Source organism: Jaculus jaculus, chromosome 11, assembly GCF_020740685.1.
Source record: "Jaculus jaculus isolate mJacJac1 chromosome 11, mJacJac1.mat.Y.cur, whole genome shotgun sequence".
Classification (NCBI taxonomy): Eukaryota; Metazoa; Chordata; class Mammalia; order Rodentia; family Dipodidae; genus Jaculus; species Jaculus jaculus.
In genome coordinates, this window is record NC_059112.1 from 15494488 (window position 1) to 15512197 (window position 17710).

Here is a 17710-nt window from a genome sequence, read left to right on the forward strand (position 1 = left end):
TTGCTACTTTTTATCCCTTTGGTTGAGCAACCTCTGCCTGCGATAAATGGTTTGACAAAAAAAGTCCCTGTGAGCCAGGCATGGTGGCACACGCCTGTAATCCCAGCACTCAGGAGGCAGAGGTAGGAGAATCACTGTGAATTCCAGGCCATCCTGAGAATACAGAGTGAATCCCAGGTCAGCCTGGGCTAGAGCGAGACCCTTCCTCAAAACAGCAACAATAACAACAAAGTCCCTATGAGATGGAATGAATGCATAAAATGTATTAGATCTATTAACCTGTTTATAATTTGCTCAGTTTCTGGCCATTCAGAGTTTGAAATATCTGTTTCTGATTTTAAATACATGCAGCCACATTGGGTTGGAGAGATACCTCAACTGTTAAAGGTGTTTACTTGCAAAGCCTGTCAGCCGGGTTTAATTCCCCAGCACCCATGTAAAGTCAGATGCACAAAGTGGCATGTGCATCTGGAGTTTGTACTGGCAAGAGGTCCTGCAATGCCCATATTCATTCTCTCTTTCTCTCTCATAAATAAATAAGTTTAATGCATGTAGTCAAGTCAGTAGAGGGTGCTGGCTCTACCCTGTCTGTGTCTGTGAGTGAGGTGAGAAGATAAACCAGATAAAAATTTCATACATGAAAGAAGAGTCTTTTTCCCCCTTTTTAAAGAAACATTCTGTCGGGCATGGTGGCACACACCTTTAATCCCAGCACTCGGGAGGCAGAGGTAGGAGGATCACTGTAAGTTTGAGGCCACCCTGAGACTACAGAGTAAATTTCAGGTCAGCCTGGGCTAGAATCAGACCCTACCTCAAAAAAATGAAAAACTTAAAGACCTAAAAAATAAAAAAGAAAGAAACATTACGGGATTGGAGATATGGCTTAGTGGTTCAGGCACTTGCCTGCAAAGCCTAACAACCTGAGTTCAGATCCCCAGTACCCAAGTAAAGCCTAATATACAAGATGAAACATACATATAGAGTTCATTTGCAGTGGCTAGAGACCCCGGCACACCCATTCTCTCTGTCTGTGTCTTTTCTAACTCTCTCTCTCTCTCTCTCTCTCTCTCTCTCTCTGCTTGTAAATAAATAAATAATAATAGAATAAACAATCTTTTAAATAAGAATAAGCATTCTTGGGCTGGAGAAGATGGCTTAGCAGTTAAGGCATTTGCCTGCAAGGCCAAAGGACCTGGGTTGAATTCCCCAGTACCCAAGTAAAGCCTAATACACAAGAAGGCGCATGCATCTGGAGTTCGTTTGCAATGGCTGGAGACCTTGGTGCACCCATTCTCTCTCTCTCTTCTTCCTCTTCTCCTTTCCCTGTAAAATAAATAAATAAATAAAATATATTTAAGAAAGAATAATATTCTTATTTTAAAAATATTCTCCTCTAGTTTGAATGAAAAAAAATTAATTTGCTTTAAAATTTAATTCAGTTTAGTTTATGTGTTTTCTTATACCATTTTTCTGCTTCCGTTTATCCTTCCATCCCCTTTTCCCCTCCTCCTTGTGTTCTTCTCCAACTAAGCCTCTTTTCTACTTTCTTTTTTTTAATTTTTTTAATTTTTATTTTTTTTTTAATTTTTATTTATTTATTTAATTGAGAGCGACAGACACAGAGAGAAAGACAGATAGAGGGAGAGAGAGAGAATGGGCGCGCCAGGGCTTCCAGCCTCTGCAAACGAACTCCAGACGCGTGCGCCCCCTTGTGCATCTGGCTAACGTGGGACCTGGGGAACCGAGCCTCGAACCAGGGTCCTTAGGCTTCACGGGCAAGCACTTAACCGCTAAGCCATCTCTCCAGCCCTCTTTTCTACTTTCATACCACATAACCTTTCGTCCTTTCCTTCCTTCGTGTCACCCTTGCCCCCCTCCCCTGGTCTCTGATCTCGAATCCCAGCCTGTACTCCAGCTCAGCTCCCCTTATTTACAAACATACAAACGTTAAAAGCTAGGATCCACATACAAGTAAGAACATTTTTTTTTTTTTTTTTGTCTTTCCAGGGTTAGGTTACCTCACTTAGTATATTACTTTTTTTATTTTTATTTATTTATTTGAGAGCGACAGACAGAGAGAGAAAGAGGCAGATAGAGAGAGAATGGTGCACCAGGTCCTCCAGCCACTACAACAAACTCCAGACGCGTGCGCCCCCTTGTGCATCTGGCTAACGTGGGTCCTGGGGAATCGAGCCTTGAACTGGGGTCCTTAGGCTTCATAGGCAAGTGCTTAACCACTAAGCCATCTCTCCAGCACACTTAGTATATTTATTTTTCCCAATTCCACCCATTTTCCTGGATTTTTTTATAACTTCACTTGCCTTTACTCCATAAGGTAAAACTCCATAGAGTATATGCAACACATTTTGATTATCCAGTCGTCAGCTGATAGACACAGAGGTTGATGCCATTTTCTGGCTATTGTGGATAGAGCAACAGTGACCATGGACATGAGTGTGTCTGTGATAGAACAGAGTCCTTTGGCCGTATGCCCAGGAGAGATATAGCTGAGTCATGTGTTAGTTTGATTTTTCACTTTTTGACAAATCTACACACTGATGTCCACAGTGGTTGTGTCATTGTATGCTTGTACCACTCATGAATAAGGATTCCCCTCTCCCCAAAACTTCATCAGCATTTGATTTTACTAGTTTTCTTGACGATTGCCTTTCTGACGGGGGTGGGAGGGTCAGAGATGGAATATCAAAAAGTGGTTTTTAATTTAAACTTCCCTGATGGATAGGATGTTGAACATTTCCACTTTAGAAGATCAGGTGTAAGGGACTGTGCATGTTTTCCCATGGTAACACTGGTGAGTGCCCTCTGTAGTCAACTAATGCGACTCATGTTCTGGAGATGGTCTTTGCCAACTGTACTTCTCAACATGCAAAAGAAAAACTCTTTTTCTCATGCTATTTGGAAGAAAAAAAAAATCTTGATTACATATGGCATTCTACTTTTGCAGATTAATAACAGAAGAGTAAATTTTTTCTCCCAAGAAAGTAAATTCATGAAATAAAATCTTGCCTAACAGTGGGAATTCCTAAAAGATCCTTTTGCTTACTTAACAAACCCAATGTGCTTTATAAGCAGGAAAAAAAATTTTTTTCCAAAAAAAAAAGGTTAGGGCAAAGCTAGTTGGAAATGAAATGGAAAAAAAAAAATAGAATGTTGGGGGAAAAAAACCCAGCTAGGCACTAGCTTGCTGTTTCTAAAAGTGAATTTATTTGATACTTGTAACTCACGCTGAGGTAAGGGATTAAACTAAATACCCCTCAAAGATTCAGACTCAAATTTCTGCCCAATTCCTGGCTTTGCTGCCCTTGCATGTCCCTTCTGTGACTCACATTTGCCTCAGAAAGAAATTCCTAGACAACATGGCCTCTTGGTCATGGTCTCTCCCACAGTACCATGCCTTCTGCCTTTTTTTTTTTTTTTCTTTTCTACTACATTACTTCAGGGAAGAGTTGTTACAGAGAGGCCACAACTGTTTTAAATTTTACCAACTTTACATATGTTGAGCCCTAACCTCAGCTGACTCAGCAACAGCCTGGGTTAACCAGCGAGTGTAGACAGATGGAAGACCAAGGTCCCTTGAGGAGAAAGACCTTAAGAAGACGGAAGCCTCTAATACACAGCAATTGACTTGCTAAGGGTCTTAATAAGTAGCAATTGTTTTTTAAAAAATATTTTATTTATTTATTTGTTTGACTGGCAGAAAGAGGCGGGGGGGGCAGGAAGAGAGTGGGTGTGCCAGGGCCTCCACCGCTGCAAAGAAACTCCAGAGGCATGCACCACCTTGTGCAGCTGGCTTACATGGGTACAGGGGGATTGAACTTGGGTCCTTTGGCTTTGCAGGCAAGCACCTTAACCACTAAGCCATCCCTCCAGCCCAACAATTGTGTTTTTTTTTTTAATTTTTTATTTATTTATTTGAGAGCGACAGACACAGAGAGAAAGACAGATAGAGGGAGAGAGAGAGAATGGGCGCGCCAGGGCTTCCAGCCTCTGCAAACGAACTCCAGACGCGTGCGCCCCCTTGTGCATCTGGCTAACGTGGGACCTGGGGAACCGAACCTCGAACCGGGGTCCTTAGGCTTCACAGGCAAGCGCTTAACCGCTAAGCCATCTTTCCAGCCCAACAATTGTGTTTTTTAAAATATTTTATTTATTTATTTGAGAAAGAGATAGAAAGAAGCAGAGAGATAATGGTTGCAAAAGGGCCTCCAGCCACTGCAAACGAACTCCAGACACATGTGCCACCTTGTGCATCTTGCTTTACATAGGTACTAGGAAATCAAACTCAGGTTATTAGGCTCTGCAGGTTGTTGCCTTAACCACTGAGCCATCTCTCCAGCCCACACTTGATTTTTCACCAGTGTAAATTGCTCAGATTTCTTAATTGCTCTGTATGGAAGGCATTTTGGAAATGTCTGGTGTCATCTTCAGAATAACAGAACATGAGCTGGAGAGAGAGCTCAGTGATTCAATGCACTTGCTTGTGAAGCCTGATGGCCTGGGTTTGATTCCCCAACACCCAAGCAAAGCCAGTGGTACATGCATCTGGAGTTTGTCTGCAGTGGCAAGGAGCCCTAGTATGTCCATTCTCTCCCTATCTCTCTGTCTCTCTCTCTCTTAAAGAAATATAAATTGGGGTGAGGTAGAGTTTCACTCCAGCTCAGGCTGACCTGGAACTCACTCTATCATCTCAGGGTAGCCTTGAACTCATGGCGATCCTCCTGCCTCTGCCTCCTGAGTGCTGGGATTAAAGGGGTGCACCACCACTATCAGCTTATAAGATATTTTTAAAATTATAGAAGAAACAAGGACCAGAGCTTTGAGAACACAAAGGGAAAAGGATTTCCACACCTCATGCCCCTCAGTGTCTGCACAGCTCCGCCCAGTTCTCACCATAATTGTGTATTCTTTTTTAATATTTTTTTTTATTTTTTATTTATTTATTTGAGAGGGACAGACACAGAGAGAAAGACAGAGGGAGAGGGAGAGAATGGGCGCGCCAGGGCTTCCAGCCCCTGCAAACGAACTCCAGACGCGTGCGCCCCCTTGTGCATCTGGCTAAACGTGGGATCTGGGGAACCGAGCCTTGAACCGGGGTCCTTAGGCTTCACAGGCAAGCACTTAACCGCTAAGCCATCTCTCCAGCCCCATAATTGTGTATTCTGAGAGGCCCTGTCTTGAGTGTGTTTCCTTCCCTTCGCAGCTCTAGATCCACGAGTTCACGTTTACTGGGGAGTCCAGATACATGTATTTAACAAAGGAAGAGATTGTGAACTTCAAATCTGAGCTCTCTCTCGAGCCGTTTTTAAGGAAGCACTCAGACTTTGCACATACACACACACACACATACACACACATCTATTAATAGTGCTGGGATTCATTTATAGAGGTTTTCACTTAAACTGATGTATGTGTGATTGTTTGTTCCTCAGGTGAATTAATTTAAAGGCACAGCTCTTTCATCAAGTAACTAAAACTCAGACTGTTCAAGCTTTAGAAAAGAATACAGGGCTGGAGAGATGGCTTAGTGGTTAAGGCATTTGCCTGCAAAGCCTAAGGACCCCGGTTCAATTCTCCAGGTCTCACATAAGCCAGCTCCACAAGATGGTGCATGCATCTGGAGTTTGTTTGCAGTGGTTGGATGTCCTGGTGCACCCATTCTCTCTCTCATCCCCTCTCTCTGTCTTTAATAAATAAATAAATAAATCTTTAAGAAGAAGAATACAATAATGGCAGGTGAGGTGGCACACACCTTTAACCCCAACACTTGAGAGGCTGAAGTAGGAGGATCACCGTGAGTTCAAGCCCAGCCTGAGACCACAGGGACAGTTCCAGGTCAGCCTGGGCTAGAGTGAGACCCCACCTCAAAAAAAACAAACAAAAAAAAAAAGATGGGCTGGAGAGATGGCTTAGCGGTTAAGCGCTTGCCTGTGAAGCCTAAGGACCCCGGTTCGAGGCTCGGTTCCCCAGGTCCCACATTAGCCAGATGCACAAGGGGGCACACGCGTCTGGAGTTCGTTTGCAGAGGCTGGAAGTCCTGGTGCGCCCATGCTCTCTCTCTCCCTCTATTTGTCTTTCTCTCTGTGTCTGTCGCTCTCAAATAAATAAATAAAAAATTAAAAAAAAATAAAATAAAAGAAGAGTCAGCCGGGCATGGTGGCGCACACCTTTAATCCCAGCACTCAGGAGGCAGAGATAGGAGGATCGCCACGAGTTCAAGGCCACCCTGAGTCTACATAGTGAATTCCAGGTCAGCCTGAGCTAGAGTGAGACTCTACCTTGAAAAAAACAAGCAAACAAAAAAACAAAATAAAATAAATAAATAAATCAAAGAAGAGTCAGGGCTGGAGAGATGACTTAGCGGTTAAGCACTTGCCTGTGAAGCCTAAGGACCCCGGTTCGAGGCTCGGTTCCCCAGGTCCCACGTTAGCCAGATGCACAAGGGGGCGCACGCGTCTGGAGTTCGTTTGCAGAGGCTGGAAGCCCTGGCGCGCCCATTCTCTCTCTCTCCCGCTATCTGTCTTTCTCTCTGTGTCTGTCGCTCTCAAATACATAAATAAATTAATTAATTAATTAAAAAAAGAGTGTTATAGGGCTTTATGTAGCCAGAAAGTAAAGTGTATCCTGATCATATTACTTACATTTGCTTTAACGATATGATTCCAGCTCATGAGTTCTGCAGTAGACCAGGGGGGGAAGGGCAGAACTTTTATAGGAATTTAAACATTCAGTTCTCTTGGATCCAGTAAGAAATGCAAGTGAAATAAGACCTGTTAGGTCTGTGTGCGTTGTTGCAGATCAGCCAGCTAATCGGGGATCCAGTCCCTGCTTACACGAATGCTCTTACCATGGTCCTGTAGTAAATTTAGTGCATGGAGACTAAACTTCACCTCCAGGCGCTCAATTGTCAAGGTCCAGATGATGGTTATATAGGGCTCCAGTCTCCCTGTGTTCTTGAGAAAGTGGGACTTGGAAAAGTGTACAGCTTCTTTGGTTCAGAACTTAATGAGCACGAACCTTACCCAATTATGCTCTGCAAGTTGGTAAGGGGCCTGGAAATTTCACAGCCCTTTCTCAACTGCACATGCCCACTGCACGCTTGGTCCTTTACCACAGAACAAATTTGATCTCTGGGGGAACCTCTGGTTCCCTGAAGGGAAACAATGCTTTTGAGGAGTGGGTTCACCTTAGTGAACTCAACAAATTAGCAGATCCAGGGACTTGGAGACCAAAGTCTTTTAAAAAAATATTTCACTTATTTGGGCTGGAGAGATGGCTTAGCGGTTAAGACGCTAGCCTGCAAAGCCAAAGGATCTCGGTTCGATTCCCCAGGACCCATGTAATCCAGATGCACAAGGTGGTGCATGTGTCTCTTTTCTCTCAAACAAAATAAAAATAAAATATTTTAAAAATATATTTCATTTATTTATCTGAAAAACTGTAAGAGAGAGAGACAGGGAGACAGAGAGAGGAAGAAAGAATGGGCACACCAGAGCCTCCAGCCACTGCAAACAAACTCTAGACACATGTGCCACCTTGTACCTTTGGCTTTACGTGGGTACTGGAGAATCGAATTCTGCTCCTTAGGCTTTGTAGGCAATACCTTAACCATCAAGCCATCTCTCAAGCCCCAAATTACTATTTTTTTTTTTAGGCAAGCCCAACAGACTGGGATTTTTTTTTAATTTTTATCTTGGGGGTTTTCAAGGTAGGGTCTCACTCTAGTTCAGGCTGACCTAGAATTTGGAAATCACTATATGGTCTCAGGGTGGCCTTGAACTCTCAGCAGTCCTCCTACCTCTGCCTCCTGAGTGCTGGGATTAAAGGCATGCGCCACCATGCCCGGCTCTAATTCTCCTTTTCTACCCTGGTCAAGTCCTGAGGACTTCTCACCACTTTTCCTCGAGGCCTCCTTTAATTTCCTTTATCTTCGTCCAGACTCTACTCATGCTTAGCTCATGGAAGGAGCTGTCGCCTCTAGAGCAGATGTTCATGAGTTCCTTTCAGAATGGGCCAGGCACAGTGCTAGGTGCTGAAGTCTCTGTGGTGAACAAGTCAACACATAGCTGGTTTGCTTTCACCAAGTTCATATCAACTGACCACACACTCTTGGTTTATTTGACACCTGTATTCCTATAGCCTACAACTTTTCACTTCATGGGAAGAATTCTTTTCCCTAGTTCTTATTTATTTTTCCCTAGAAGCTCTTTTGCTCATTAGAATGAGGGGAAGGCAAGAACTTTGTTCCTACACCTTGCTCCATGGTAGATAGTATGCATCTATGTCAACAGGGATGACTGGTGACCTTGGTATCATTCTAGCTTTACCATGACATCCTTTCTTGGTTTTATTTTTTGAAGTAGGCTAGCCCAGGCTGACCTGAAATTCACTACATATTCTCAGGCTGGCCTTGAATTCACAGCAATCCTCCCATCTCTGCCTCCCGAGAGCTGGGATTAAAGGCGTGCGCCACCACAGCGCAGCAATCACGGCGTTCCATTGGCTTCAGTTTCTGTTCTGCCATGGAAGGTCTGTGTACCATCACATGGCTTCCGAGTGTCGAGGTCAACTCCTCATGGCTGGGGCAAACATCCAACCAGACACAGCTTATGGGACAAAGGGGTTTATTTCAGGCTTACAAAATCCAAGGGACGTTCCATCATGGCAGAAGAAGCTGTCTACTTCCGTATATCCAAGCCAAGAGAAACAGCTGTAGCAAGCAAATGCCACCAACATCTTGTGCAAGCAGCCAGAGCTCCAGCTGCTCTCCACACACCCACTAGAACTGAACTCAGATCTGCCCCCAAACGCACCTTAGGGCTAGACGCCAAGATCTTCCCCTCCAGTCACACCTCCCCTGTAGTAGGAATATGTCTGATAGGGAGTGAAGTTATAGCTCAATTTTTTTAGTACAGCACCTGGGTCTCTGGGAGCATACATTCAAGCTACCACACCGAGGCTGGCCATTGCTGCTGTGATTGCCCAGCAACATCTCTGTCATCCTTCGATGACTCACAAATGGTGAATAGAGACAACCAAACACTTGACCCCATGGGATATGGACACAATCTTGTTTGTATTAAATAACAAATCAGGAATTAAACCATGTAGGTCCTCTGTGAAGCTGGCCCATCAGCAAAAAGACTCTGTCAAGTTCATCAAACCAGAACTCATCATTTGGTTCAGTTCTATGCCCTGTCCCCTCCTAACTTGATTGGAGTGAGCTAGAGTTCACTAAGTTCTTGTTTAAATTTTTTTTTTTTTTTGCAACTTTTTTACGTGAGAGAGAGAGAAAAAATCGGCACGCTAGGGCCTCCAGCTACTGCAATTGAACTCCAGATGTATGCGCACCTTGTGTGCATTTGCATCACCTTGTACCTCTGGCTTATGTGAGGCCTGCAGAGTCGAACCTGGGCCCTTAGGCTTCGCAGGCAAGTGCCTTAATCACTAAGCCATCTCTCCAGTCCATGTTTTAATTTTTTAAATTATTTTTTTAATAAAAAGTCTGTAGTCTTAGACCCCCTCAACCCTGCTCAGGCCCAGAAGTCACTGCAGAGGAAGTGGTGACACAAATACTGCTCTCAGGGCTAGCCTAAAAACCAGATCCAGGGAGATGGCAACAGACATGGATCACTCAGACCTCGTTGAAATAGAGATCCAGAAGCTACAGAGAAAGAAACACTAAATCAGATCTCTATCGTGCCCACTGAGGCTCGGAAACTTTGTGGAAGAGTTCACAAAGATTTTTTTTTTTTTTTTTTTTTTTTTTTTTAGAGGTAGGGCCTCACTCTAGATCAGACTGACCTGGAATTCACTAGGTAGTCTCAGGGTGGCCTTGAACTCATGGTGATCCTCCTACCTCTGCCCCCACCCCGAGTGCTGGGATTAAAGGCGTGTGCCAAAAGTTTACCAAGTTTTTGAGCTGACTTGAAAACATTTGTACTGAAGACAGAAGGAATAGTTGGCCTGGGAAGAGAAAGAGCTAAGGGGGGAGATTAGGATCCATCCTTAAGTAGGGTTGTCACGGTGACATTGATTCTGGGTTGTCCTTAGGATATAGTCTATGGGCAAGTAGAAAAATGGCAAGTTTAAGTTCAGTGTAAAGACAGACTTTTTAAGCCCGTGCTGTCTGAACTGGCATGAGCCCCCTTGTTATCAGAGGCTTTGACACACAACTACATGAGAACATGGCTGTTCTCTCAGAATGGAGCCATGGGCTGTAGAGAAAATGTACTGATTTACAGGCATATGACCATGGATTTACCCTTTAAATTTTTTTATTTCTTTCTCTTTTTTTATTTTATTTTATTTTATTTTTTGTTGTTGTTTTTTTGTGTTTCAAGGTAGGGTCTCACTCTATCCCAGGCTGACCTGGAATTCACTATGTAGTCTCAGGGTGGCCTCAAACTCACAGCAATCCTCCTACCTCTGCCTCCCAAGTACTGGGATGAAAGGCATCCACCTCCACACCCAGCTAAATTTTCATTTTTTGTTTGAGACAGAAAGAAGGAAAGAGAGAGAGAGAGAGAATGGGTACACCAAGGCCTCTAGCCCCTGCAAATGAACTCCAGACACATGTGCCACCTTGTGTATCTAGCTTATGTGGATTGTGGGAAATCGAACCTGGGTCCTTAAGCTTTGCCAGCAAGTGCCTTAACCACTAAGCCATCTCTCCAGCCTGGATTTACCCTGTCTTGTCTGCTCTCAGGAGCTAAGCAGGGTCATGCTAGATTAGTCCTTGGATGGGAGAAAAAGTATGCAACGGATGTCTGGCATCTCTTGCATGTGTGTGACTTTCTTATGTAATGGAACAGTGACAGGGACTTTGTAAGCACAAGATGGATGAAGTGAGAATGGCCCTTGACTATTTGTTGGAAGGGAAGCAAAAACAAGGGCTCCAAACAGTATAGAAACATCCCACAAGTGTTTGGTTTAAAAAATCAACAAAGCCGACTGCATTCTTCTGAGGGTTTTTGAAAAAGATTGAAATGTATAAAATGAATTTGTTTTCTAAAAATCAACCAGGCATTGAACCGGGCATGGTGATGCATGCCATTAATCCCCAGAATTTGGGAGGCTGAGGCAAAAAGATGGCAAGTGATATATCAGCCTGAGTGACATAGTTAAGTCGAAGCTAGTTCTCTCGAGAGCTGATTCTACAAATCCCATTCCAGCTCCCATCTGCTCATACCAAACACTCACCCACCCGAGTATGGGTCTCCTGTGGACTTGGATTGTGCCCAGGATCTACCTATTCTGTGTGGCACAACCCTGACACCCTCAACTTGGAGCCTCCTCCACCCCATTTCAAAGGTTTGTGTGAAGTAATTCCACGCAAGAGTGACTCTTACCCTGCACACATATAAAGCCAGCACCAGAAACGAACCTGAAAATCCCATTTCAGTTAGAGACAGTTTAAACTTTTTTGTTCACTTTTTATTTATTTATTTGAGAGCGACAGAGCAAGAAAGGGAGAGAGAGAGAGAGAGAGAGAGAGAGAGAGAGAGGGGGAGAGAATGGGCGCACCAGGGCCTTCAGCTACTGCAAATGAACTCCAGACACGTGCGCCCCCTTGTGCATCTGGCTAACGTGGGTCCTGGGGAACTGAGCCTCGAACCAGGGTCCTTAGGCTTCACAGGCAAGCACTTAACTGCTAAGCCATCTCTCCAGCCCTAGAGACAGTTTAGTAAATATTTTGCTTAAGCATAACATACGTACCTCCCAAACAGCACAGATAGACTTGCTTTGACTCCAGTCCTCCTTTACAAACAAGAAAGGAAAGCCCTGGGCCAAGTTAGAACCCTATCCTGTGACATATGGATAGGTTCTCTGTCAATGTTCACTCTGCCTGTAGCTATCACGAGCCCTCCCTGCCACTGTTTCTTATTAAGACGGCAGATCTGCTATATCTACTTTTCTGGCACATAGGTGTGTATGAAATCAAGAATCGTTCTCTCCTTCATCTTTCTATACCTCTGCCTTGCCTCGCCCCCGCCCCCAAACACACACATCAGAAAGTCTGTGAGGCCAGGAGCTGTTTCTTGACTTTGAATACAGCTGCTCCTGAGATTTAGTGCCGGGACAAACACGTTAGCCAATTTTTCCCCTTATATCTTCAACCACGATGAAAAAAAAATGAATCAAATAGTCTCCCCGTGAGTAATTTACAAGGTGGCTGGTGAGAGCCGTGGACCCAGCCTAGCAGATAATATATTTCCATGTAAGTTGATATCGGGATTATTTACTGGAATGTTAGGCTTGCCAACAAGCTCATGCCCGAGCCAGCATTTGAAAGCCTAGTGAGAAATCCGCGGTCAAAACTGTGAATTAAATAACTCTCCCAGGCTGCCCCTTCGCAATTTGGATCGTTAAGTCTCTAATGTTTACAGTTCTTATGAAATGCCCAGATTAAGTGTTGCCCCCTATCCAAGATGAGCAGGGTACAATTGCAGGCCAGAGAAAACACACTGCCAAGACCCTTTCTACACACCAGAGTTTCCCCAAAGATAAGGAAGTCAGCCTCGGTGACTAAAGTTTGCTCCGAACACTCAGGGGCTACTTATCATTTTGTTATTTATTTATTTATTTATTTTGCTTCAAAGAGCTTTTGGAGATAACCTTATTAGGATAAGCAAGGCTTGCAGATAGAGATACCATGATTACAACACTCACTTCCAAGAATTGAACGGGGAGCTGGATAATGCCGTAGTTTTGCAGGTCAGCTTTCTCGATGGCTATTTCCTGGGCTTGTTCCTTTTCATTTTGTCCTGACACAGCCTTCGTAAGTGACGAGAAACAGCAAAGACATGCCAAACAGGCCAACAAAGGGAGGGCACATAAGTGATGACTGGGTAGGTTGGAGTGATGACGGGCTGGGCGTAAAGGAAAGTGGGCTGAGGACAGACTTAAGCTTGCTCTTGGGGCAGTTGGCCAGCATTTCAAATTGATATGGACTGAATTAACATACCTAGTTGGCCATCCATTGTAATGTTTACAGTAGTCTTGAAGCTTTACTTTCACTGGTCTATTTGCATGTGCATGTGTGTGTGTCAAAGAAACTAGAATTTTTCCATTAAAAAAAAAAGAAACCAGGCACGGTGATGCATCCTTTTAATCTTGGCACTCGGGAGGCAGAGGTAGGAGGATCGCCATCAGTTTGAGGCCACCCTGAGACTCCATAGTGAATGCCAGGTCAGCCTGGACTAGAGTGAGACTGTACCTCAACAACAACAACAAAAAATTGTAAAACCAAAGTCATAGCATGGAAATCCCCTGGTGCCAGGCACTGTGCAAGGAAATTTACAAGTAGCTGACAATGTCTCCTCTCACCCAGGCCAGTGAAAGGCGTGTTCACCTCGTCGTCTCCCGCCAGGTTCGGCAGCACAGCCCAGACATCTTCCAGGAAGCTGGCTGGATCAGCAACTACTGCCGGTACTACGAAGGCCCAGGGGAGAGGAACCTGATTCCCAAGGTGAGGCCCAGCCAGGCATGTCTGCTGCTCCTGCAAGGAGCTATTTCTTGGGAAAGCTGTGTACTTTCATGGTCCTAAGTGTTACCCTCTGGACTTTGTCATTTCAAGAGACACCGCTCTACTTATGAAACATTTAAAAGGCCCAAATCCCCGCTTAGGGTTTGTGAGATAACAGGTGTCTCTCTTCCAAGCAAGGAGCGAGGGAGGTGCCAGGCGGCATTTGAAACCCATCCTGCAGGCTCTCTGATTATAACATGGGGACCTAAATTCTAGGCTAAGCCAAATACATGTCATGTGTTCGCCACAAGTCATGCTGTGTAAGGACTGTTTTCCATTCATTTAGAAATGAAATAAGACATTTGCTTGGTTTCTGGTTTGTGAGTTTCCCAATCTGCCTGGAAATGATGATGATCTCCACCTTCTATTTTTAATATTTTTGAGGTTTTCCCAAGGAGCTAGGAAGTTAATTGGAACATTTTAGCACGGAATGTTAGGGAAGGCAGGGACTGGGATATGTGTCTTGTTTTATGATAGTCAAATCTAGAAAAAAAATTTTTTTTTCAACTATTTTACTCATTTATTAGAGAGGGAGAGAATGAGAGCACCAGGGCTTCCAGCCACTGCAAATGAACTCCAGACACGTGCGCCCCCTTGTGCATCTGGCTAACGTGGGTCCTGGGGAATCAAACCTAGGTCCTTTGGCTTGGAAGGCAGGCACCTAAACCACTAAGCCATCTCCCAGCCCTTAGAAAATTTTTAAACACCATGGATCCCGCAGAATGCATCCATGGCTGGAACCAGGGCTTCTGGCCAGCCGTTGGCAGCTTCTTTTCAAGTAGAATGACTCGTCCCAATTCATACTTCTGCCTGGGGCTTCTGCTAGGTAAACCTCCACTTCTCCATGTGGGATGGGTGTCTAAGCAACACAAGTCTTGTGTAGGCCAAATTAGGAGTCCTATCATATAACCTTGGCTCAGCATCCTTTATGATGACAGTAAACTTCCATTGGTCATTTCCCCAGGATCTTATGCCATTGTGTAACTAAAAGCAAAAGCCCTTTTAGGTAACCTGTTCTAGAAACAGAGAAGGTGGAAATGTTCTTTTCTTGCCTTATCAGGCCACAAGTTGAGTTTTTGAGGGATGTGCACAGAAAACATCTCTGCTTTATAATCAGAGAGCCTGAGATTTCACACCCTTATCCTTAATCTCCAGTCAGTCATGTCTTCATAAACCCATCAATTCTGTATTTGTAGATCACTTATAATAAGTGATCTACACAGACCAAATATATCCTGGTGAAACATTTAGGCATACATAACCCATGATATTTTCTTGCTAATACATACCATTAACACTTAAATTACACTGGCTATTTTATTAGTGGAAAGCGATGTTAACTCATCTAATGAAAGCCTTTATCTAATTAACTGATTTTAGTTAAATTAAGTAGAATGTTATATGTTCGTTCATTAAATCACTAAAACCGAGGCTGGCACCACAGTGCAGCTTTGTAATTCCTTCCACATACTTGGGGAGTCATGGAAAAGCTATGTGTCTGGTTTTCTGCAAGCACACCCACAAACTGGCTGATTGGGAGAGCAGCTCCGCTCATTCACATTGCCCTTTGCCCTCTGAAACCCCCTTAATAAGAAAGTGGCGTGTTGAAAATGAAACTGCAGCTGTTTGATGGTTTTGTTTTGAAGTGGAGTGAGAAAACACCATTGTATCTTGAAACAGGCAAGCCAGGATTTGAGAGATAGAAAAGCTTCTTAACAGTTAAAAAGCTAAGGATAAATAGACATCACGTTTAGACCTGGGGTCACCTGTGTGGAAAAGGAAAGAGACTGTGTGTGACCAGAGTGATGTCACATGGACACATCAACCATATGCAGAATGCTGATTTCTGGTATCTAGTTGTCCGATGCACAGATGTGTCCTGATCATCTTTAAATTTGTATTTATTTATTTGAAAGAATGAGAAAAAGAAAGAGGCAGACAGACATGGGGGGGTAGGGAGAGAATGGGCGCACCAGGGTCTCCAGCTGCTGCAAACAAACTCCAGACGCGTGCGCCCCCTGGTGCATCTGGCTAACGTGGGTCCTGGGGCATCAAACCTGGGTCATTTGGCTTTGCAGGCAAATGCCTTAACCACTAAGCCATCTCTCTAGTCCCCCATGTTCTTTATGTACTCTTTCAGATGTCTAAAATGTTTTATTTTGAAGATCCATTTCAGATGAATTTTATGATAAAATACTTGGTTTCCCCTCCTTTTTAGTTAGCTTGAGCTATTTCATCATAATTTGTTTTTGAGCAATAGAGAACACTGAGATCTCCTAGAAGGGAGTGGAGAGAAAAGACAGAAAAAAAAAAATATCTTTGTCATACTTTCCTCCTCCTCAACATTAAGTTAGGCAACTCAGTGTGAGAAATTTATGGAGAGGAAGTTTTCTTTTTCTTTCTTTTTCTTTTGGTTTTTCGAGGTAGGGTCTCACTCTAGCCCAGGCTGGCCTGGAATTCACTCTATAGTCTCAGGGTGGCCTTGAACTCATGGCGATCCTCCTACCTCTGCCTCTCCAATGCTGGGATTAAAGGCGTGAGCCACCACGCCTGGCAAGAGAGGGGGTTTTCTATTGCTAGGTGTATCTCTCTTTGGCAGGGAAGGAAAATGGTCATGGAAGAAACAGGACACGGCACACATTGGTGGTGTCCTAATCCCTGTGCTGAGTCCCTTGGTGATGAGCTAAGTATCTCCTTGCACAATGCAGGCAAGACTGACTGACTGACTGACTGACAAGTACCAAAGTGTGAAAGAAGATGCTGTATAACATTGCATCCATTTTTTTAACTTGGAAAAATAATTGTTCTTGGGGGGTAGCTTAATGAGTAAAAACGATTGCTGTCCAAGCATGATAACCAATCCCAGAACCCACATAAAAAGCCGGGTGTGGCCACACACACCCGTGAAGAATTGGAGATAGGAGAATTTTTGGGGGCTCACTGAGATTCAGCCTGACAAAATAATAATAATAATAATAATAATAATGTCAGTAGTTATGAATGGTGAATTTTCTGAAATGCTGATTCATCAGTTAGATCAGAGGTCCAATTCACTTTGTAGATTTCACATTTCTCCTGGGTCCCTAGCCTCAGCTTTTACATACAGGGAAACCTGACTTTTCCAGGTTATCCTAAGGAATTTGAGATGATAGAACTGTAGGAACAGAGCACAGAAATGACCTTTTCATGCGTCCTCTGTGATACCAAGGTGCATCAATCATATTGATGCAGATGGAGGAAATTGTGTCTGTGGAAACCCACTGGGGCCTACATGTTCTGTTTCTCTGTCTGTGCCTTCAGGCCCTTCATTCTGCGGCTTATCGTGAGAAGGTGGTCAGTGTCCGAAAAGACCCCAATGAATCCCTCGGCATGACGGTCGCAGGGGGCGCGTCACACAGGGAATGGGACTTGCCGATCTATGTCATCAGTGTGGAGCCCGGAGGAGTCATAAGCAGAGATGGAAGGATAAAAACAGGTAAAAATAAAAGAGAGGGAATTAAGGTGCTATGGTGGCGGGATCTCAAGAGGAGTTAGCAGCTTTCTGGGTTAGGTAAATTCTTCCAGAATGAAGGCGAGCATATGAGAGTGACCCAGCCATGATTTCTACTGTTGTCTGACCAGGACAACAGTATGGCTGCAGACCATGTTTCACTCGGCTTAGTTTATGAAGGTGGATGGGAAGCCAGAGATACCTAGGGTATCCCCAGATAAGCAGGCAGCCGCTACGGTGGAGACCCAGTAGCCTCTAAGGCATAATTTGGCTCCATTCAAACTGATTCTGTGCGGAGTTTTCACAATGATGAAACTCGTTAATGAATTTGTTCCATTTTGTGGGCCCGGATCCAGTGGGATCACTAAGGACTGTGCTAGGTACTTGCGCTGGGTGGACAGTGTTTCACTTCTGTAGTCATCCACATTCTGGCCTACTTCCATCAAAGGAAAGGGGTGTCTGGTTGAGCTCTGCAGGTGTGTGCCTCTCATAATACCATCAACACATACACAGGGGCTGCGTAGGTGAACAGCGGCGACTTTTCTGGTATGTGTTTGGCGTGCAGATGTCCGCACCTCACGAGCATATATGTGGAGGCCAAAGGACCACGGGTGTCCTGTATCACTTTTCTGCCTAATTTCCTTAAGACACAGTCTCTCACAGAACCTGGAGGT

The 17710-nt window shown here is 44.2% G+C and overlaps 1 protein-coding gene across 3 annotated transcripts in view; it reads left to right on the top strand.

Annotated features, from left to right (window-relative positions):
- Positions 1-17710, top strand: part of Lnx1 (ligand of numb-protein X 1) — a 129794-nt gene that overhangs the window by 100426 nt on the left and 11658 nt on the right. For all 3 annotated transcript variants that reach the window (XM_045161705.1, XM_045161706.1, XM_045161707.1), the window contains 2 exons: positions 13352-13489; positions 16847-17021. In XM_045161705.1, coding sequence (XP_045017640.1) covers positions 13352-13489; positions 16847-17021 — 313 coding nt within the window. The remainder of the gene's footprint in view (positions 1-13351; positions 13490-16846; positions 17022-17710) is intronic.